Source organism: Megalobrama amblycephala, linkage group LG2 (genome assembly GCF_018812025.1).
Source record: "Megalobrama amblycephala isolate DHTTF-2021 linkage group LG2, ASM1881202v1, whole genome shotgun sequence".
Taxonomy (NCBI): domain Eukaryota; kingdom Metazoa; phylum Chordata; class Actinopteri; order Cypriniformes; family Xenocyprididae; genus Megalobrama; species Megalobrama amblycephala.
In genome coordinates, this window is record NC_063045.1 from 58853498 (window position 1) to 58876232 (window position 22735).

At 36.2% G+C, this 22735-nt stretch overlaps 1 protein-coding gene across 3 annotated transcripts in view; it reads left to right on the top strand.

Annotated features, from left to right (window-relative positions):
• cntnap3 (contactin associated protein family member 3) overlaps positions 1 to 22735 on the top strand; it is a 151305-nt gene that overhangs the window by 78321 nt on the left and 50249 nt on the right. For 2 of the 3 annotated variants that reach the window (XM_048181244.1, XM_048181245.1), the window contains exons 7-10: positions 602 to 739; positions 1123 to 1384; positions 6372 to 6515; positions 9284 to 9455. In XM_048181244.1, the coding sequence (XP_048037201.1) occupies positions 602 to 739; positions 1123 to 1384; positions 6372 to 6515; positions 9284 to 9455 (716 nt within the window). Of the gene's footprint in view, positions 1 to 601; positions 766 to 1122; positions 1385 to 6371; positions 6516 to 9283; positions 9456 to 22735 lie in introns of those variants that run through there. The other variant, XM_048181246.1, reaches the window with a different exon arrangement.

Below are 22735 nucleotides of genomic sequence, written 5' to 3' on the forward strand. Positions count from 1 at the left end.
TTATTCAAATAAATTAGTAGTAGACATGAAAGGTACGTAAGAAATAAACAATAAAATGAAGAAATATTAATAACAATAAGTATTATTTTAAGAATTATTAATACAAATAATAATAATAATTATTATTCACATAATATATATTTTCATACAGATATTAAAATAATATTTTTTATTTGGATATAACTTTACGCTGACAACATTACTAAGTGATTTTCTCACACTAGTCTTGTTAACAATTATATTTTTTTAAACTATTTTTGATATTTACAAGATTTTTATTTATTACTGCATTTCATTACTGTAAATGCAATTTTTGCATGTTTTTTCAACTTATGGAGTTGAAATAATTTTAAAAATGTTTTAAAAATGCATATTTAATCCAATTTTGTGTAAAAATGTCTCAACTTTTGGCCAATCAAATATTGCATCAAGAAAAAGTTTCTTTCAGGTTCATTTGACACACTGGAAATAAAATAAAGATGAGCTTTGCGTTGTTGGATACAGTATCAACAGTCTGTCGAGAGAGTTTAGCTTATATTAAATTTGTAACACTCCATCAATCTGTGTGATTTCTGACATGAATCTGTCGTTCTTTTACAAGATCAGTTTTGGTGGTACATCATTGGCTGGACTCCAGAAAGCCCATTCTAGAAGAAACTTCCATGGCTGCTTGGAAAATGTGCTTTACAACGATATCAGCGTGATTGATCGAGCCAAAGAGAAGCAAGTGGTCATTGCAGTAAGCAGGAACCATGTGTTAATACAGTTATGTCTTCGGGCTGCTTTATTTGGCTTGTTAGTAATTGTCAGTTGTTGGCTGCTTAATTTTTCCATAATGAGAGCTTTGTATTTCTGTGACCCTTACCATGTTCTCCTCAATTATACAAGGGTTTTTTTCTTTTTTCACAACCACTGTCTTGGGAATTTGGGGGTTAAACCAATTACCAACCCTTTAATTCATTGTCGTAATGACCGTGACAGTGGTATCAGGAACAGCCAGGAAGGCAAATGCATAATTTACGAGGCAGACGTCATGGCTGCGGTACTTTACTCTCACAAATGTAGTTTGCATAAAAAAATGGCTTGGTCTTGGTTATACTACAGTATCTTGTGCGTTCATAGGGGAATGTCACCTTTACATGCGCCGAATCCATTGATGTGCCAGTGACGTTTGCCAGTCCTGGAAGTTTCCTCGGTTTGCCGTGGGTCTCCAGTGGAGAAAGCATGTCGGTCAGTCTGCAGTTCAGAACGTGGAACAAAGCGGGCCTGCTGATGACCTTTGACCTGCAGCACAACGCAGGAACGATGTGGCTTTATCTGAGCGAGGCGAGAGCACGACTACAGATCCATAAGACCGGACGGATCATGACGGACATCACAGCAGGTTGAACTCAGATATAAGAACGTATATAGTTTCAATTTATTTGATGGTAAAAGCGAAACACATCTCTCTTGTTTCTCAAAGTCAACATCAATGCCACCTGTTGCTCTGAGAATGGCAGCATGTGGCATTATAAACATCAAACAAATGCAAAATGTGTAAAAAATCTTAACTTAGTTAGGAAATGTTTTTAACTTTCTGGCTAAAACTACTTTTACTGATAAACCAAATGAATACGGAAGTACTTTATATATGACACACTACCTGCTATTTAGTCAAAATAGTATGCAGTATGCAAACACAAACATTTCAGTAGCATGATATATTGTTGTCACGTGACCTCATTGGGTAGCCAGGCATCATCTTGGAAGTAAATTAGTGCTGTCTAATGATTAACTATCCAAAATAAAAGTTTGTGTTTACATAATATAAGTGTGTGTGTACTGTGTATATTATGTATATATAAATACACACACATGCATGTATATTTTTAACAAAAATATATTATATTTATTTACATATAATATACATTATATATCAATATAAATATACATGTATACATGTAAATATTTCTTAAATAAATACATGTGTGTTTGTGTGTGCATTTATATATACATAATATACACAGTACACACATATATTATGTAAACACAAACTTTTATTTTGGATTCAATTAATTGTTTGAGAAACTCAATTAATTGAGAAATATATTTATTTTGATACATTTTTGATACATGTCAAAAAACTTGTGGCAGTCTGATAAAATATGAAGTAAAATTTAAATTTGACACACAGGAGTTACATAGTGTTATTTTAGTATCATTGACTAAAATCATTGTTCATTCTTTTTAATTGTCCATATAACTTTTATTACATTTTAGTTTTTTTAGTTTATTTTAGTACTTTAAATGAAAATGTTAGATGTTGAAATACGCTTTTTTTTTTTTTTTTTTTTTGCTATTTTATTTTAGTTAAAGGTGCCCTAGAATCAGAATTTGAATTTACCTCGGCATAGTTAAATAACAAGAGTTCAGTACATGGAAAAGACATACATTGAGTTTCAAACCCCATTGTTTCCTCCTTCTTATGTAAATCTCATTTGTTTAAAAGACTTCCGGAAAGCACTCGGATCTCAACATAACACAGACTGTTACGTAACAGTCGGGATCATTAATATGTATGACCCCAATATTTGCATAATGCCAGCCCATTCGACGCATTAGACAAGGAAAGGCAGTATTAACGGCTGGATCTGTGCACAGACAAGGTAAACAAGCAAGAACAACAGCGAAAAATGGCAGATGGAGCAATAATAACTGACATGATCCATGATATCATGATATTTTTAGTGATATTTGTAAATTGTCTTTCTAAATGTTTCATTAGCATGTTGCTAATGTACTGTTAAATGTGGATAAAGTTACCATCGTTTCTTACTGTATTCACGGAGACGAGAGAGCCGTCGCTATTTTCATTTTTAAACACTTGCAGTCTGTATAATGCATAAACACAACTTCATTCTTTATAAATCTCTCCAACAGTGTGTAGCATTAGCCGTTAGCCACAGAGCATAGCCTCAAACTCACACAGAATCAAACGTAACCATCTAAATAAATACTTTACTCACATAATTCGAATCATGCATACAGCATGCATGACGAACATCTTGTAAAGATCCATTTGAGGGTTATATTAGCTGTGTGAACTTTGATTATGCGATGTATATATAGTCGAGAGCCCGTGGGGCAGAGGGAGCGCATCTCTTAAAGGGGCGGCGCGCTGAAAAAATCAGTGCATAGTTAATGATGCCCCAAAATAGGCAGTTAAAAACATTTATTTAAAAAAATCTATGGGGTATTTTGAGCTGAAACTTCACAGACACATTCAGGGGACACCTAGGACTTATATTACATCTTGTAAAAAAACAATCTAGGGCACCTTTAAAGTTTATTTTTGTTTATTTCTAATGAAAATGTTTTTTTTTTATGGTTTTAGTTTTAGTTAACAATAATAACCCTGGTTATAGATAGTAAAGTTGAGCATATTGCATTGTGGAATGCATCCAAGGGTATGATAAAATAGAAACGTTTTTCTTGGCATTTTTGAAAAGATTTGGGTACAGATGACAACATTGTCAAAATGATCTCCATTCACACGGATCCACAAAAACGATTAAAAACGCTGTATTATTCATGCCAGGCCAGTAGTTGGCAATGTCACTTTGTAAAGAAACGCTATGTGCCTATAGACTGAACATGTAATACACATGCGCATGACGTCACTGTTTTTTACAAATTCATGTTTTTGTAGTTTACACGGAGACAATAATAGTATCATTTTCAAAAACTTGCACTTTGAAACCCAGAGGTGTCAAGTAACGAAGTACAAATACTTCGTTACCTTACTTAAGTAGAAATTTCGGGTATCTATACTTTACTGGAGTAATTATTTTTCAGACGACTTTTTACTTCTACTCCTTACATTTTCACGCAATTATCTGTACTTTCTACTCCTTACATTTTAAAAATAGCCTCGTTACTCTTATTTCATTTCAGCTTGTTTTCATTCCGGCTTGAAAAAAACAACTATCCAGATAAATCGCACCATCCGGATAGAGTGAATTTGATTGTGGTTGGATGAGAATAAACATAGGCTATAAAATTCTGACACCCTATTGGTTTGTACGCGATCCATCACACCTGCACATGACACAAATCACGTCACACTCCAGCAAGGACGACAGTGTTGGGGGTCGTTACTCAAAAAAGATTATTTATTAAAAGTTATTATTTCTCTACTACTGGCTCATTTAGGCTATCAAACGGCTGTTTTCTTTTCGTCCTCTGCAAATTATGCTAGGTAGTTCGGTAGAGAGACGTTTGAATTAATTAGCGTAGCCTATACATCGGTTTTTAATCTTTTTTTTTTTTTTTTAGCATGACCCTTTTTATTTATATGACCCATAGTCATATACAACCATGTAGCTAAACATGCCTAAACGAATTAATTTAAAACGAAACTGAAGGTAAACCTGCGTTGCTCTCATGGTGTTATACCTCTCTCTTTCGGTGAAGTGGAGCAGTGCTCTTGCTGAATGGCACGGATTGCACTACGAACTATTGTACATTTTATATGTTTGTTTTTTTTAAAACTGTATTTTATTTTTTATAACGAACAAGCTGCGATGTCATGTTTCCAGTGCTTTGTTGTGTGTGCGTGAGGCGCGGGCACGATCAAACAGCTGTCTTTGCCAGGGACTTGTCTCATCGTCATGGCAACGGTTCGTGGCCAGGTTAGATTACGTCAGGCCCTGCGTTCCATTCGGAAGGGCTCATCCCTATGCCCTAATCCCTTCAAAGGGTATACCCTCCGGAGGGAGAGCTTCGAAGGGATGAAGGGTGTAGGGGTCAAAAATACTCCTTTTTTAGAACGCACTTCTGCGTCATCTTAACGAGACAGTCAAGGGGGATAGATAGCGCAAGCTGCGCCCTTTGTTTAACGTTAGTTTAGGCCTATATATTTATTTATTTTTGGTTTATCGCACCATAATGTATATTGTGTCTATGTATTTGAAACATTTGAATGGACTGATAAAGCTGTAAAGTATTTTTTTGAAGTACAGTGTCGTTTTGACCATAATAATGTACTAAATCTAACTCGTATAAATATTACAGTAGTAGCCTATAGAAAAATACTATACATTCATTTATAGGTAAAATCGAACTCCGAGCCTCCTGTACCCATTCTGTGATGACAAACAACTTCCCTGTGCAAAGGATCATGGGGGCCCGAAGTGTCCATCAGTTGTACCCTTCGAAATCCTTCATTCCGAAGGGCCCTTTAAAGTGGCCAGTTTTGAACACTTCGGTTTGGAACGACCCTTTAATATGGCGGCCATGATTGTTACCGTTTGTTGGATGCTCAGACGACCAAACAAATGCAGATTAAACATGTTCAGTCTGGTAAAAACAGACTCCAACCAACGCCAACAGGGTTATCACACCTATCCAACAAACTCCAACAGACGAGTTTGTTGGCATTTTTTGGTGCGATGTGAACTGAAACAGCTGAAAACTACCCGTTAATGTCAAGCCCTGATTGTTACTAAGCCTGCCCTGGGTACACCAAAACTACCCGCATTTTTCTTTCCGTTGCCCTCACAGATTCCTGCAGTTAAGCTTGGATGTACATTTACATTCCAATAAATGTTATTGATGACATTTTGAGGAGGTGGAGTGCACAATAGACCCCTGTAGCGCGGCCTAAGCTTTTGTCCTTAATGGCATTTTTTTCCTTACATTACTTTTACTTTTATACTTTAAGTAGTTTTGAAACCAGTACTTTTACACTTTTACTTGAGTAAAAAGCTTGAGTTGATACTTCAACTTCTACAGAAGTATTTTTAAACCCTAGTATCTATACTTCTACTTGAGTATTGAATGTGAATACTTTTGACACCAGTGTTGAAACCCTTTTTCAAGCCCTCAAAATGTGGTTGCGTGTAAATGAACAGTCAAAACACATAGAAAGGTTTTCAGTTTTTAGTAGAAAATGGTGTTGTGTAAGCGACCCCTAACTCTTGTTGTATAAGGTAATGTACCTTTGCATACTGCAAAATGTTTTAAAAATGCATATTTTGTGTAAAAATGTCTCAACTTTTGGCCAATCAAATATTGAATCAAGAAGGAGTTGCTTTCAGGTTAATTTGACACACTGGAAATAAAATAAAGTTGAGCTTTGCATTGTTGGATACAGTATTTTTAAGTGTGCTCTAGTTGTGTACTGCACATTTTGGCAGATGTCAAACGGGTATTTCATGCATACACAAAATATACATACAGTACACAATGTACACACAGTTTTGCACACTGCTGAAATAGCCCAAGCTATCCCATTCCTTATATACTTTAAGCCTAATGCTGAAAGCTGAAAATAATCTCCCTAATGCAGTGCTGAGTATCTGTGATTTTTGCCTGATCCTTTTCCACAGGTGCCAATTTAAATGATGGTCAGTGGCACTCGGTGGAGCTAGTTGTCCGTCGAGGGCGTCTCGCAGTCACCCTGGACAAAACCGACAGCTCTACAGCGTCCACTTCCTTCCCTGTCGCGCCTGACAGCCAGCTATTCTTAGGCGGTAAGAACAACCTTTAGCCATCCATCGCCTTCTGCTAACACAAAGCTACACGCTAGCTCGGAGTAATTTCCCTCTACACAAGCCGAATCCTTCACGTTAATCAATCCGTCTTGTCACTCAACACACACCTTCCGCTGAGAAAAGCACATTCGTTTACCTTTCAAGCGGTTTGGGGCTGAATCTCTCTCAGCTCCTGGAGGCTGGTGGCTTAATTGCCTTTAGCTCAGACTCAGGAGAGAGTGTCAACGCCATCTCTGCATGCATGGCAGTCTGCAATGTTTTTCCCTTGGGCCGCAGTAGAGCACGTATCATTTGGCAGTCAACACATATTATGTATACAGTCCTGGGTAAATTGTGTTGTGGGATAAAAATGTCAAATTATTTCCATGTTTTTTGCGACAAAGTTACATTTTATTACAAACCCGATTCCAAAAAAGTTGGGACACTGTACAAATGTGAATAAAAAAGGAATGCAATAATTTACAAATCTCATAAACTTATATTTTATTCACAATAGAATATAGATAACATATCAAATGTTGAAAGTGAGACATTTTGAAATGTCATTTTGGATTTCATGAGAGCTACACATTCCAAAAAAGTTGGGACAGGTAGCAATAAGAGTCCGGAAAAGTTAAATGTACATATAAGGAACAGCTGGAGGACCAATTTGCAACTTATTAGGTCAATTGGCAACATGATTGGGTATTAAAAGAGCCTCTCAGAGTGGCAGTGTCTCTCAGAAGTCAAGATGGGCAGAGGATCACCAATTCCCCCAATGCTGCGGCAAAAAATAGTGGAGCAATATCAGAAAGGAGTTTCTCAGAGAAAAATTGCAAAGAGTTTGAAGTTATCATCATCTACAGTGCATAATATCATCCAGAGATTCAGACTCTGGAACAATCTCTGTGCGTAAGGGTCAAGGCCGGAAAACCATACTGGATGCCTGTGATCTTTGGGCCCTTAGACGGCACTGCATCACATACAGGAATCCTACTGTAATGGAAATCACAACATGGGCTCAGGAATACTTCCAGAAAACATTGTCGGTGAACACAATCCACCGTGCCATTCGCTGTTGCCGGCTAAAACTCTATAGGTCAAAAAAGAAGCCATATCTAAACATGATCCAGAAGCACAGGCGTTTTCTCTGGGCCAAGGCTCATTTAAAATGGACTGTGGCAAAGTGGAAAACGGTTCTGTGGTCAGACGAATCAAAATTTGAAGTTCTTTTTGGAAAACTGGGACGCCATGTCATCTGGACTAAAGAGGACAAGGACAACCCAAGTTGTTATCAGCACTCAGTTCAGAAGCCTGCATCTCTGATGGTATGGGGTTGCATGAGTGCGTGTGGCATGGGCAGATCACACATCTGGAAAGGCACCATCAATGCTGAAAGGTATATCCAAGTTCTAGAACAACATATGCTCCCATCCAGATGTCGTCTCTTTCAGGGAAGACCTTGCATTTTCCAACATGACAATGCCAGACCACATAGTGCATCAATTACAACATCATGGCTGCGTAGAAGAAGGATACGGGTACTGAAATGGCCAGCCTGCATTCCAGATCTTTCACCCATAGAAAACATTTGGCTCATCATAAAGAGAAAGATGCGACAGAGAAGACCTAAGACAATTGAGCAACTAGAAGCCTGTATTAGACAAGAATGGGACAACATTCCTATTCCTAAACTTGAGCAACTTGTCTCCTCAGTCCCCAGACGTTTGCAGACTGTCATAAAAAGAAGAAGGGATGCCACACAGTGGTAAACATGGCCTTGTCCCAACTTTTTTGAGATGTGTTGATGCCATGACATTTAAAATCAACTTATTTTTCCCTTAAAATTAAAATTTTCTCAGTTTAAACATTTGATATGTCATCTATGTTGTATTCTGAATAAAATATTGAAATTTGAAACTTCCACATCATTGCATTCTGTTTTTATTCACAATTTGTACAGTGTCCCAACTTTTTTGGAATCGGGTTTGTATGTACAGACAGCACATGCTCTCTTTCTCCCACTCTCTTTTCCACTCAAACCCACACACATACAGTACAGACACACACTCGCACATTAATATACTGTTATATTATATTAAAGGCACAATGTGTAACTTTTCACCACTAGAGGTCGCCTATTCAAAAGGTGTAGCTTGATGATGGTCAAGTGTATGTGGGGTAACGCAGCACTGTTTATCATATTATATACATTTGAGTGTGTTTAAAATGATGTTATAACATTACTCTGTGTGTTCGCTCGGCGGCTGCTATGAGACACTTGTTGCACACTGCAGTAAACAAGATCGATATTAGAATATCATTTTAATATAATCAAGAAAATGAGATTCAAACAATAAGACTAAACGTGTTGAGCTATATAACGATTAGTTTTCTGTCTGTAAATGTATCCAAACAGTTGCTCACCTGTCTAATAAAATATGTAATATATTAAAGCGTCTTTGGTTTTTACAAAATAAAACCGGAAATCAAGGGTAACGTGGGTGTGATGTCATTGATAGGCAACGCACGGACACGGTCCGTGTCCTGGTTAAAATTCTCTGGATTTAAACATTCTTGGAAACATTTGGGATAATGTAAGTACACAAGTCAACAAAATATATAACATTGTTCTAGTGGTTTTTGGATATCCAAAAATCTTACATATTGTGCCTTTAATGATACTAAAACAACACTGCAATGTTAACAACAAAGTTATTTTGTGTGTATTTGGCATCGGGTGAAAATGTGAGTGTTTTTGTCCGCAGGATGCCCGAACACGGAAGACGGCTCTGTGTGCAGAAACCCGTTAAATGTTTTCCAAGGATGCATGCGCCTCATCCGAACGGACAGTGGTTTAGTGGATCTTATCAAAGTGCAGCAGATGTTGTTTGGGAATTTTAGCGATCTACAGATGGACATGTGTGGGATAGTTGACAGGTAAGCACTCTTCCTGTCAATTACGCTTTTATGTGAACACGCAAAACGTTCCGCTTTCCATTTTCTTCCTCGCCAAATAGATGCGTTAGGCTTGATTATGTAAATATACCGATTAATTAGCCGGAGAAATGCAGCTGAATACTGATTTGCTAAAAGATGCAGATGATGAGCCTCAGGGAGAAAGTGCCCTCATTTGAATATTTATCCATCTGATCAATTAAAATGGAATACTAAGCCTAGTGTTTTGTTATAAATTCAACTTTTGTTCACAATTTAGTTCAAAACGACACAACTTGTACTTTTTTTGCAGTCGTAGTTGAGCAATATGCCTTTTGAATGGTAGGTGAGATGAAATTGCTAAAATCAATTCTTATTTTATACCATATAATTGTTTTTTTACATATTTTCCATTGACAAGGCTGTCTGTACACTAAAAGAGGATGTAATGCTTCTGTTTTGCCAAGTAGACATGGTTATCAGCCAGTGCCAATAATCTCAAAATGGCCAAATATTGGCCATGATGATTTATCCGTCTATTACTAGTATGCAGTATTTATACACTTTCTAGTTAGGGTTATATCTGGATGTTAAAATGACTGTATTCATTGCAGTGCATTGGGCTTGATTGACAGTAATAGTGACACATTTATCTTTTGCACACTGTTTCACATACTGTCTGAATAAATAGTAGGCTATTTTTTGTATATACTGCAATATTTTTGTGTTCTCTGCTGTTAGTTTCATGTCAGTGAATGTTTGGTTCATTTGGCTTGATGCAGAAATCGGTTTATTTTGCTTTCAGACTGAAGTAAATCTCCTGAAGACAAGGCTCTTTTTCTTTCTTCTGTGTTTTTGATAGACGCTAAATGCACTGTTGTGACCGAGCAATTTAAAGTGATGGGGAACCTGTGGCACACACACTTATATCTCAAGTGAATGTTGTTGTTTTTTTGAAAGTACCACTGGTGACACTGGTGATGCAGATGTAGATTTTGTTGTCTCTGAAAGTTGCGCTGCCTCTGGGTACTCGTTTACATTCTGAAAGGTCTTGCTTTCGTCTGTCACACTTGTTCAGCGCTCTGAAGACTTCTGGGAATTCTGTTTGTTTGTTTGTTTAAACGTTTTTTTTTTGTTGTTTTTTTTTTTGGGTTTATTGTGTTTTTAATGATGTTTGCAAAGCTGTTGCAGTATAGAGTGATAGAGTGATTTGAACATACTCATCCTGCACCATTTGTGACATCAATGATCGTGGCTTCTTATTATTTAAAAAATATGAAATATTATTTTTTAAAATATCAAAATAATATTATTAATAAAAAAAGAGCAAGTTACAGTTTAAAGCTGAAGTGTGTCATTTCTACGGCACAAACATCGCTTGGGGTTGCATGATATATTGGTATCATATTAGATTTTTTAATATTATTTATAATTAGTATTAGGAAAAAGTAATCTAAATGTAAAAATAAGGTAAATGAGCATGCACAAATAAATATCCAGTTTACAGTACTGGATATTTAATTGTGCATGCTCTTTTTCAGATTAGATGATATTTGTCATTATGTAATGCTTACTTAAAGTTAATCTTTAAAACATTAATACTGTAAAAACACTGTTAAATGTAATATTTAACATCTCAGAATGAATATCCATTTTTCATGCATTTTTGATGCCTAAATAATTATAATTTTTTTTTTTTTTTTTTATTATTCAGACAAAATAATTTTAATACAACATGAAAATTGTTATCAGCATATCTGTATCTGCCAGAATTTTTATATCAATGCATCCCTAGTGTCACTAAACAAAATTGCAAAAATAGTAACTGTTTTCCATACGGTTTTCCTGAACACTTGGTCATCCAGATGATAAAATCTTTAAAGGGGCTATACATAAGAATTGTAATACATTTAATAATAATTTATTGCCGATGTGTGAACAGTAGCGAAACTTAAAAAACGAGACCTTCCCCGACTTCCTAGGTTGTCTATAAAAGCCTGTAGACTGATTTTTATTTGAAGGACGTTTTTGCCGGGAAAATCAAAAGGCTGTGACGTTTATGCACGTTCCCGAGAGCATCTCTTCCGTTCAAAGACACATGAAATGAATGCTTACACAATGTTTAGGATAATGCCGAAAGAGCCATCTGTACTGCAGTGTCTATGTGTCATGTCAAGGAAAGGTATTAATTAAAACTATAGTCTCACATAGCCAGATCTATGTAGTATATAGCCTCAAATACACTTTTTAGTTAAACTATCATAGCAGTGTAATTTTAAATATAGCTGCAAGCAGCGATTATCGGGGTTCAAGTGCTTTAAAACATTTAAGCACATGCACAAAAAAAGGTATGTTTTAATTAGCAAGCCTGTAACCATCTCGATCATAGATGACAAAGACAATGGCAAACGTTATAAAGCTTTTTAATAGTTATCAAGGTTGAGTCAAAAACCTAGGACTAATTCGCCAAAGTTGGTTTTTGAAATAATCTCCAATATTTAATGAACGATTCGATAGACATCGGTGGTCCTAGAGGCAAAGTTGAGTGAGGAGTTGTACAAATGTGGTACAAATGTCATGGACATGTGCTTAAAATCACACGATGCACAATCCTTTAAGCACGTGAAAAATGCGAAGGCACCCCCCTTGTGGCTGAGTTCTTTCAAATTTCTCACAGTTCTCTGGGGCCACAAGTCAAAGAGCCCCAGTGAGTTTTGTTTCGATCAGCCTCCGTTAACCTTGTCTGATATCTGCTCAAACTTCATTGGCCGATGGCGGACATGTTTTTTGAAATACGTTAATGTCCTCATAGACAATCAATGAACCTCGGACAAAACTATGCATGCCAATTTTCAAGTCAGTCGGACTATCGGTGATGTAGTTGTAGCCATTTTCATGTTTTTTTTCCTGTTATAGCATCACCAAGTGAACAGTTGCCGCATCCTTTTTCACGGAACCGCAGAATGAGCTCTTACATAGGTGTGCGAGTTTAGTGAAAATATCTTCCCACGCCGTGAATCGAAATGTTTGATAATTATTGACAGTCAGACTCCAGAGAATCTTGCTGCACTGGTTTGGTTCGTGCCAAAAACCTAGAATTAGTTTGCAAAAAATCCAAAATACCCGAAAATTTTGAATCCTTCAGGAGTTATGAGCCATGTCGTACTTTTGACCACTGTAGCGCCCCCGTCAGGCCAATCGGGGTGAGCCTTGCTGATTACGTAGACGGTGTGAGTACTACCAGCTCTCAAAGTTTCAAGTCTCTACGACTTACAGTTTGGTCTGCCGATCACTTTTAGGGGAGAATGCCGATCCCTGGGAATTTTATCAATTACAATGAACTAGGTGCACAAGATGGCACCAGTGAGCTGCGGCGATGCGACCGTGCACATGGTTACTTCCGCTCATGCCCTTCTGGTCTTAGCGATGCTTGCATTTGGTGCAAGAAGAAACTTAAATATGAAACTTGGCTAGATATAATAGGGGTTTTTTTTATTAAAGAGAAGATGGTGGTCTATCAGAGACGAAAGGAAACATCCTTGTTATATTAATGTGTAACGTTACCTCTGTGTGGTAATAACAACAAGATACACAGAGATACGCGATCTTTGACTTTCAATCTTTCTCCTGTTGATTATGCAGTTCAGGCTCAGCGGTGATCCACAAGGATCTCTTTATCCATACAAAACAAAAAGCAGGGGGACTAAATGGCTCAAAAACGGCATTCTCTTTCTGCTTTGAACAACACTCGATCTTCATGAAGATCTAATGTTTGCTATTGTCAACCGAAGCATCAATCCTCATCAGAAATATAAATAAACATGGGAATATGATATGGACAAACTGTATCATTTAGTATTATTTAGTATTATGCGTGTTTCTATTAATTACTACATTTTAGTTGGTGAGACGAGTAAAGAGCATCCGTTGCATAAATCATTATCCGTCTCATCTAAGCAGCAAAAAACGTATTTTACTACGGGTAAAAAAAAAAAAAAAACGTACCTATATGAAACTGTTTGTGCTACAGTTAAAAATGTAAATTAATTGCAATCTTTTCACAGCCCTTGTTTTTATCTAAAAAGATAATTGATGCAAAGAAATCATAAAATATGTAGTGATCATATTGATGGAGCAATTGATGTAGGTAAGTGAAAATATATGCGCAGAATTGAGAAAATAGTATTTCTGGAAATAAGTTCATCACAGAACAAACGTGTGAATGTTCACAAGGCATTTTATGCAGACAACTCTGATCGTAGTTGTATATTTACAGGCATTATTGTCATTGTATATGCGTATGCACCATGATTTCGGTAATCCAACCCATACATGCATACACTTAAATGCCATTAGCTCATGTGATTGTGATCTTAGTTGTATTTTAAGTGATATAACAGATTCTATAAACAACTATAAGAGATCATTTTCGGCTTTCTCCAGCACTCTGCACCGTCATAAAGTGAAACCGGAAGTGTATATGCGTACACTCGCTCATCGAAAATCCAACATGGCAGCCACGTGCAACTAGTCCATATGGTTCAGCGCTACGCAGTCAGACTCTTGTACATATGCAAGCACAAGTAAGTTCCTGGCTGCAGTCCACTTTACGGCCACCGGTGTCGCTAATAACAAGAGTTTCAGGAACTCTACATATAGCCTTTAACATTATAATTCTGATGTAAATCACACAGACACTTTTGGAAATACAGTTTAGCACATCAAGCGGTAGTATCTGTATCACACCCTTGGTTGTGCTCTGAAAGCACGAACGGTGGGGTTGAATCGAGTTCGGTAGCTCTCCGCTCTCATTAACACACACAGTATTATTGAGTCTGCAGGCATGAGACGAGGGCAGACCGTGGGTGATGTCCTCTCACTCCATGCAGAAACAGCGGCTCCACTGTGAGGGTTATTACCTCTGGAAAAGGGCTGTAGGTTGTTCTCAAATAACATTGCTGCCCATAACTAAGAAATATGGGATGGCAGCAGCTCTCATTGGCTTTACATGTGCCTCATGTGAACCCACAGGCCCTGTGTGAAATGAGTCTAAGTGTTGACTAGACCGAAGCAGAGCGGTATATTAACCCCAGATCAAAGATAATATGAGGGAAGCAGAGAGCTGACGTGTGCTTACACTGAAGGCTGATGGCGCTGCTGTCGTTTGGTTTAGTTTGGATGACCTTGTACTAGTGCACAATATGCATTTTTTTTGTATGCATTGATTTTTATATATTTATTTTACTATCGTAACTTTGCACAATTATACAGTTAGTTGCATTTATTTTTTGCGTTCAGAAAATTGTGCACAAAATTGGATTTAAAATGCAAAATCACTGTATTTTTTTCTGAGAAGATAACTGGATGCCACTCACTGAATTAAATGTGCAAGCATGTTAAAACAGTTATATTTGCATACTCATTTTTTTTTTACATATTATTTTACATATTTGTATGTATGGATACTGTATGCTATTGTGTTATATATTAGACTTGACCTTCCATTCCTAATACAGCAAATTCATTTATTAATAAAATAAATTAATTCATAATTAAAATAACTGAATATTAATAAGATAGTATAGGATATTTATTTATTTATTTATTTATTATGTTAGGTAAAATATATATTTATTTATGTTTATTTATTTTTATTTATTTTATTTTAGTAAAATATTTATTTATTTTCATTGTTAGTAATTTATTTATTTATTAATTATTTTTAGTAAAATATGTATGTGTTTTTATTTTTTATTTTTAATAAAATATATATTTTTATTTTATTTTTAGTGAAATATTTATTTTTATTTATATATTTAGTAAAATATTTATTTTTAATAAAATATTATTATTTATGTTTAGTACAATATTTATTTATTTATTGTTTATTTAGAAAAATATTTTTATTTTATTTTTAGTAAAATATTCATTTATTTATTTTTTAATAAAATATTTATTTAGTTTTATTTTGTTTTGTGAAATTTTTTTTATTTTATTTTTAATAATATATATATTTATTTATTTTACTGTCCTAAACATGATTATGTAGTTAGTTGCAGATTATTATTTACATTTTGCATTGATATTATCCTTCTGTCCATTGCCCTTCAGACTTGAAATGAAAACGAAATGTTCAGAAAATTGTGTTGTCATTGAACTAAACATGTTCTAACATGTATATTTGCATGCAGCATTTTATTACTGCAGTAGCCTATACACTGCACAGTTTTCCATATTGAGCTGCTGTTCATTGTTTCAGTTTTTCTGTCTTTAAATAACGTGGCAAGCTGAAGGTTCACCTGAGGAAGATGTTTTCATGTGTAGGGTGATTATACGGTGACGCGGGAGGAACAGTGTGTGATGTAGTGCTCACTTTGACTAAAGTGCTGAGTAAGTGTTTTTGTAAAGGTGAATAATGGACAGAATAAAGAGGGAGTTTTTGCATTGTCAACACTTTCACTGAATCTCAGACATGTGAACTCACACTCAAGGTTACAGAAATACAGCTTTTATTGTGCTTTTGATAAGAAGAGCATATCAAGTGTAGAGTATCATTACCGATGCTTGACATGAAGTCCCGCCTACCTTTTTAAAGAGCTAATCACTGTATTGATTTGAGGGTTGTTGCCACAGTGTTTTGACTTGTTGCTAGTGTGTTTTGGGTGGGAGATGAGTTGCTTACCAAGGTTTAATACTTTACTAATCACTAACACTAATTGGGAGCAGCAGTAATAGTGATTTTTGATGATAATCAGCATTAGTACTGAAGTGAATAAAGCCTGTTCTCATTCTGTTACTTTAAAGCTCAGAATTAAGCTGTGAAAGTGCATCGCCACAAAAAGAAACAAAACAGGAAAGACACAATAGGTGTAAAGTTGAGCTATTTATCATGCACACTGTGGAGTCGCATCCATTCATACACCCTCTCACCGCAGTAAAAGAGCCACATGCCCACAGATCCTGTGTTTTGTGTTTATGCAGAACTGCCTCATTATTTCAATAATACTGCATTGGTTTGAGTCACACAACAGTGTCCCGTTCTGTAGCGTTTCCTGTTCTACTGCCCCACTTATCATCTCCATGTCATACTAATTCTCATTTTGCATTTTCCTAGTGCACTTTTGTTCCCTTCCATTGTTTCAGTGTCACCACAAAATGTTCTTAAAGTATGTACATTACTGTAATTTAATTAATACTTTTATTCAGCAAGGAAGCATTAAATTGGTCAAAAGTGACATTTATAATGTTACAAAAGATTTCTATTTCAAATAAAGGCTGTTCTTTTAAAAATTCTATTTATCAAAGAATCCTGAGAAAATGTATCACAGATTCCACAAAAATATGTAGCGGCACAACTGTGTTCAACATTGATAATAATCAGAAATGTTTCTTGAGCAGCAAATCAGCATATTAGAATGATTTCTGAAGGATCATGTGACACTGAAGACTGGAGTAATGATGCTGAAAATTCAGCTTTGATCACAGGAATAAATTACATTTTACAATTTATTAAAATAGAAAACAGTTCTTTTAAATTGTAAAAATATTTCACAATATTACTCTTTTTTTGTATTTTTGATCAAATAAATGTGACCCGTCACGGAAACCAGGGACACAAGTCGGCAGCACAACTCTTGAGCAAAATGAGAAAGAAGCATTTTTTTTTTCAAAATTGGTGATTTTCGTGTTTTTGCAGAATCTGTTAGTTGAGATCATGAAGAAGCCTTTCCGTGTTTGAGATAGCAGTATTGGTATATTTAAAAGCGTACATTTTGAGGTCGAAATTGGCTTGTTTTTCGGAGATTCTAGCACGCAGTAGGGGCGTGTCATTGTCTGTGTGTATTTCCATACTGGGAAGCGTGGCTACTTACTATGCAGCGCTCTGGCCGGCTCTAGCTGATATCAAAATTCAATGAAGAACCGTGGCCATTACACCGAAAATGTTTTGAAGTACTTCTTCGACAAGCCGGATGCTTATGAACAAGCGCTCACTGATTCTGAAAACGATCTGAGCGACGATGAAAGCGGCATAATAAGACATTACCTCTCTGGAGTCGGGTAACGCGCCGGCGCATTTTGCAGGATTTTTTTCACATTGCAGCAAAACAGACTTAAAATACTCCGTCATTTTTTGTCATAGAGACATAAGTAATATATCAATTGAAACTATAGAATGTCTTCTTTTATTTGTGTACACTCAGAGTAAAAACACAATGTTGTGCTTTTTGTAAAATAAAGAAAACTAACATGATGCGTGATCTCTCGTCTCCCTCTGAACGAAGTCCAATCTGATAGTTCTCAGAAAATGAACTGTAACTTAGTGAATACTAATCATAAAAAAATTATACTTATGTCTGAAAAAACATTGAAATGTCAAGTTTTAAAACGTGTAAGTCAAATCGAAAACAAACCTTCTGTGTTTATGTAATCTTTATGAAAAGAGAGCCATGTCAGAAGTCCGTGATTCAGCTCATTATCCGCTAATGCGGCCACGCCCACGGAGCCAGCGCTATTCAGACGCAAATTCAGAGGCAATACATGCATTCATCGTCTCAATCGTGTAGCTATTTATTGTCTTGAAAAGTGTTTTGAATAGCCATAGTTAGCGATCTCTGGCCTCTGTTAGTCCAGTTATTTCCTGGATTGCCTATTCTTCTTTAACAGGCTTCTCAGGTGAGAACATTTCATTTCATGATTATAGTGACCAAAATGATCACGGTTATCACAGAATCCTGTTCAAAAAGTCAATTCACCAAGTTTTATGTGGAAAACCAGCAAATAAAAAATAAAATTAGCATCAATATGTACTTTTTCTTTACATAAACATTAAAATAATAACATTAAAAATGATGGGCAGATTTTAAAGGAGTGTCTTGCAACATGTTATCTACAATGCACAAGTTCAAATAGAGTTTTGACAAAAAAGTCACATATTTCAGCCTCTAAATCATTTTTATAAAAGTCAAAAAAGATAAATTACTGACATTTACAATGCACATTAACCTTTATTATTAATAGTATGTGGTCCATGCAGCTTTACAGGGGGTATGGCTTATCTAAATGAGATGTAAATGAGCCCTATTGTCACTCCCAGCAGGTGAGAACAGGTGAGAACTGCAACTTTAGAGGCGTTTTTCTCCCTATAGAGCTTTCTTGATTGCCTACCTTCAAATGGCCACAACTTCTCCAAATATTATCAGATTTCCATGTGTCACACATCGTTGGAAAGCTTGGAGACTGCACTTTCAGAATCTGTGAATAACTCAAAATGCCCCAAAACCGACTTGTGTCCCTACTTTCCGTGACTGGTCACAAATGTAGACTTGGTGAGCATAAGAGACTTCTTTCAAAAACATAAACAATCTTACTGACCCCAAACGTTTGAATGGTATATGGCTCACATGCAAAGTTGATTACATAATTGCAGATAATTAAGATAATTGCATTTTATGTTATTGATCATTGAAGCATCTGAAGCCTTTGAATCCAACACTGAATTTTCTGCTTTTAAGTACCTCATAAACAAACAAAGATAAGCAATATTTTGGGATATGTCCATTTAAATAAATTATTTATTTATGTATTTTACTATCCTAACTATGCAGGAGTATATAGTTAGATGCATATTATTATTGCATTTATCCTTTTATTTTTTATAGCATTTTGATTTTGCAACTCATTTTTGGGTCATGACCCTCTTATTTAAATCATCATAATTTAGGATTCTGAATATTTACTTGACGTTAGTAGCAGTAAAAGCTAGGGCTGTGATGAGATCCCATACCACGAGATCTCGCGAGATTAAAATGTGATGAGATTTCTTGAGGTGAAAATCTGTCTCACGATATTGCCATGATGGAGTGTGAGGGACAAATTAGGGTACAATATGCCACCGCTACATTTACATTATGCCTCCGCTGTTGTTTTGCTTTTTATGGAAATAAAAAAAAACATTTAACTCAATTGGATAAAGGTCTCTTCAATCCCATTCAGCTCATCCAACATGAGCTGTCGTACGTAGTGCCGCAGGAATCAGAGTTGAGTGACGAGATGACTGACGAGACCATGGCGGATGATTTGTTGCACAACAGAGCCTAAAAGCATCTGACAAATGTCTTATCTTGTAGAATTCATGCTCAGCACCGCCGTTCCCTATTCACAGAGTACACACAATCACAAAATCGAAAGTAAAAGCTGAGCACACATTCAAACACAATTTCAGTACACCACATTTTTGAAAGCAGCTCCCTGATGCATGCAAATAAGCTATCTTCGGCTTTGTTGTGTAGTTGTAACCATCTCTCAGCTCTGTATCATGATTAAAAAAATTGGTCTCTATTTGCATTTTGAATATTGAAAGAGTACTTTGATTATACTTGCACTTATATTTGCACTTAATAAGACTAGGAGAAAACAGTTTGATTCGTTTTTATTTATTCTGTTTTTATTTCTATGATCAGTTTGTGGAAAAGAGTTCAGTTACGAGGTCTAAAGTTGTAGAAGCTCATAAATCACATAAAGCTATAAGGTCTGAAGAGACTCGTGTGAAATCAATCAGGAGAGAAGCCAGTCAGTTGAGTTTGTGGCAAAACCTTTTACATTGTTGTCTTTTACTGCCTATAATTCATGATAATTCATGCTCAGAAAGTAGAACTGAAATGACATTCATTACAAGATGATTAATTAAAACATTTCAAATGCCCTTGCAGATTTTTACTGTCTCGTATCTCGTCTCATCTCGTGAGCTAACTGTCTCGTCACAACCCTAGTAAAAGCATGAAACACATTGCAGCCTAAAGACATTTAGAAACTGTAATGCCTTGTCAGGGCTGTTTAGAAAGTCATTGGTTGAGTCTGGGTTGTCACTGCTGGTCGGGAGGCTCAAACACACAGTAATGATCTGAAAGAGCCACAAGCGTGAGTTCACTCAACAGTTTTGTTTCAGCTTAAGCAGGTGCTGAATGCGCTGGAGCAGTGCTGAGTCATGAGTCTTTACAGTAAATTAAGTCTTTGTCATTCTTTTCAGCACCAACACGTCTCCTTTGTATGCAAATGAGTCTTGTGCCATATTCGCAGAAGTCAGCTCTATTTGCCGGGTGCAATTAACATTGTGCCATTAGTGACCGCCGAAAACAGGAATCACAATTTCATTTGATGTTTTCTGCTCTTTCTATTGATCATGGCAGCAGTAAAATACATTAAATGATGACCAAACGATGTTGAAAGCTTTATAGCAGGTCATATATCAAGACATGACGCATAGTTCATCATGCTTTCTGCATCTGAAATAGCCGATTTTGGTGTCTGAATCACAGTGGAGGAGTGATGCTGTACAGTCACAGTGGAACACATCAACTGCTCAAAACACATCTTTTTCGTAAAGCTTTTTAATGTTTAATAATTATTTTTATCTATCACATGTTATGAAAGACGCATTACAAATAACATGTATTAGTGTTAGTATTATTAGTATTATTAGCAATGCGCTGAAATTTCTGCTACCGAAAACCAATTTCTCGGTCGAAACCGTGGATTTGTTGGACTGAAAAAATCATTGACCGAAACACAATACAATAATAAGAACACAATAACTATCAGCCGTTTAAAAAGTTACCTACATTTGGTTGTTGACCATTTAAATTAATAATATTACCCACTTCAGCTTTAAATGAACCTGTTTTCAGTTCATGTTGAGTTGTTGAAACGTTGCATGTTTGCATTTCTGCATCTCATCTCTCCCTTCACTGTTTGCTGCTGATAAGGTCGACTTAAGGTTGCGTCGTCGGCCTGGTTTCTGTCCGTCCTAATTTCCTCCGGTTGACCTCTGACCCTCAGGCTGAAAGTGCGGGTCTGTCTCCTTCCAGCTCTTGTCAGGTTCCCCTTGCGGCCCAAAGAAAGGCATCAAAAAAGCGTCGTGGAGATGCGTGCCTTTCCCCTGAACACCTGCTGCACTTGTCTTTCAGGAGGTGACTTCAGCTCTGCGGGCCGTCGTTGGTAGTCACCTCTTTGTGATTAGGGTCACGACGAGTGACCTTTGGCTGCCGTTGAGGAGGGTTGAGTATTCATGGAGGAATGGGAAGGGCAGCGTGGGGCATGTGTGTTTCGATGCCGTCAAGCTGCTGCTCAGAGCTGTTGTCATTTTGTTCTCTGTTCAGATGTGCAGAGCTCGCTGCCCTCACACACATTCTGCTTGAATAGATTTATTTTCTATTCTGTCCCACAGCAGAGGCAGTTTTCTGTCTGAGGGACTTTTTGTGTTTGATCTAGGTTTATTGCTTGGGAGGCGAGTGGCGCATTGAAATTCCTCTTATATCCTTCACCACAAAACATGCAGATTCCTTTCAAGCTGTTTCGTAGATAATTTCAGTTCATAATTTTGTATATTTTTGTGTAATATATATATATATATATATATATATATATATATATATATATATATATATTCGTAGCTGTGCAATCTGGCTCTATATCACAGCCGTGCTGATATAGAGCCATGTCGCACGGCTACTCGTGCGATATGCATGACCTGCATCTAGCTGATATTCTTCAGGTCAATCTTATATTCATAATCACAAAATCAGTTTGAATGTCCGCTGAGAAAAAACTATATTTTTGTCCTTTTAACATTTAATAAGATTAGTCAATGCATTTGTCAAATGCGTCTCATAAGATGTTGTTTAAAGTAAAACAATGTCCTTGTTTCCTTGTTTCAGTCCATTTCAATATAAAAGTCTTTGCGACTGACTTATCATAAAGACAGTCACCGCTGCCATCTAATGGCGTATTAATGTAACTTTCACTGAAGTCAAAATCACTGACTGACTCTTTCTCAATATCAAAAAATATGGCATTTATTGAACAATAATATTTAAATTAACAACAGCGCTCTAGTTAGTACAGGATTTCATTTCAATGTAAATATAAAGTTATGAAACTTAATATAGCCCTTAAGCCAAATCTATTAGCTCTGGAACAAGTAATAGATTAATAAGACCAAAGATTGCTCGTTTGATATACTCAAAATAAATTATACCTCATGTTTAACCACTATCTACATTAAAGCCAGCGGAAAATTCCCTAAGGACTGGTTGAGATGAAGCTGTTCTCTGCGGGTACGTGAGTGCTGAACGAAGCATCTAAACTTTCTAATTCTCTAATTTCTAAACTTTCTCATTTCTAAAGCATCATATTTTTTAAAAAAGGCGCTATGTTTACATATAAACCAGATATGTGAGGTCTAAACAATTACATTCTTTAAGTCTTTAAGTTTATATGTCTAATAT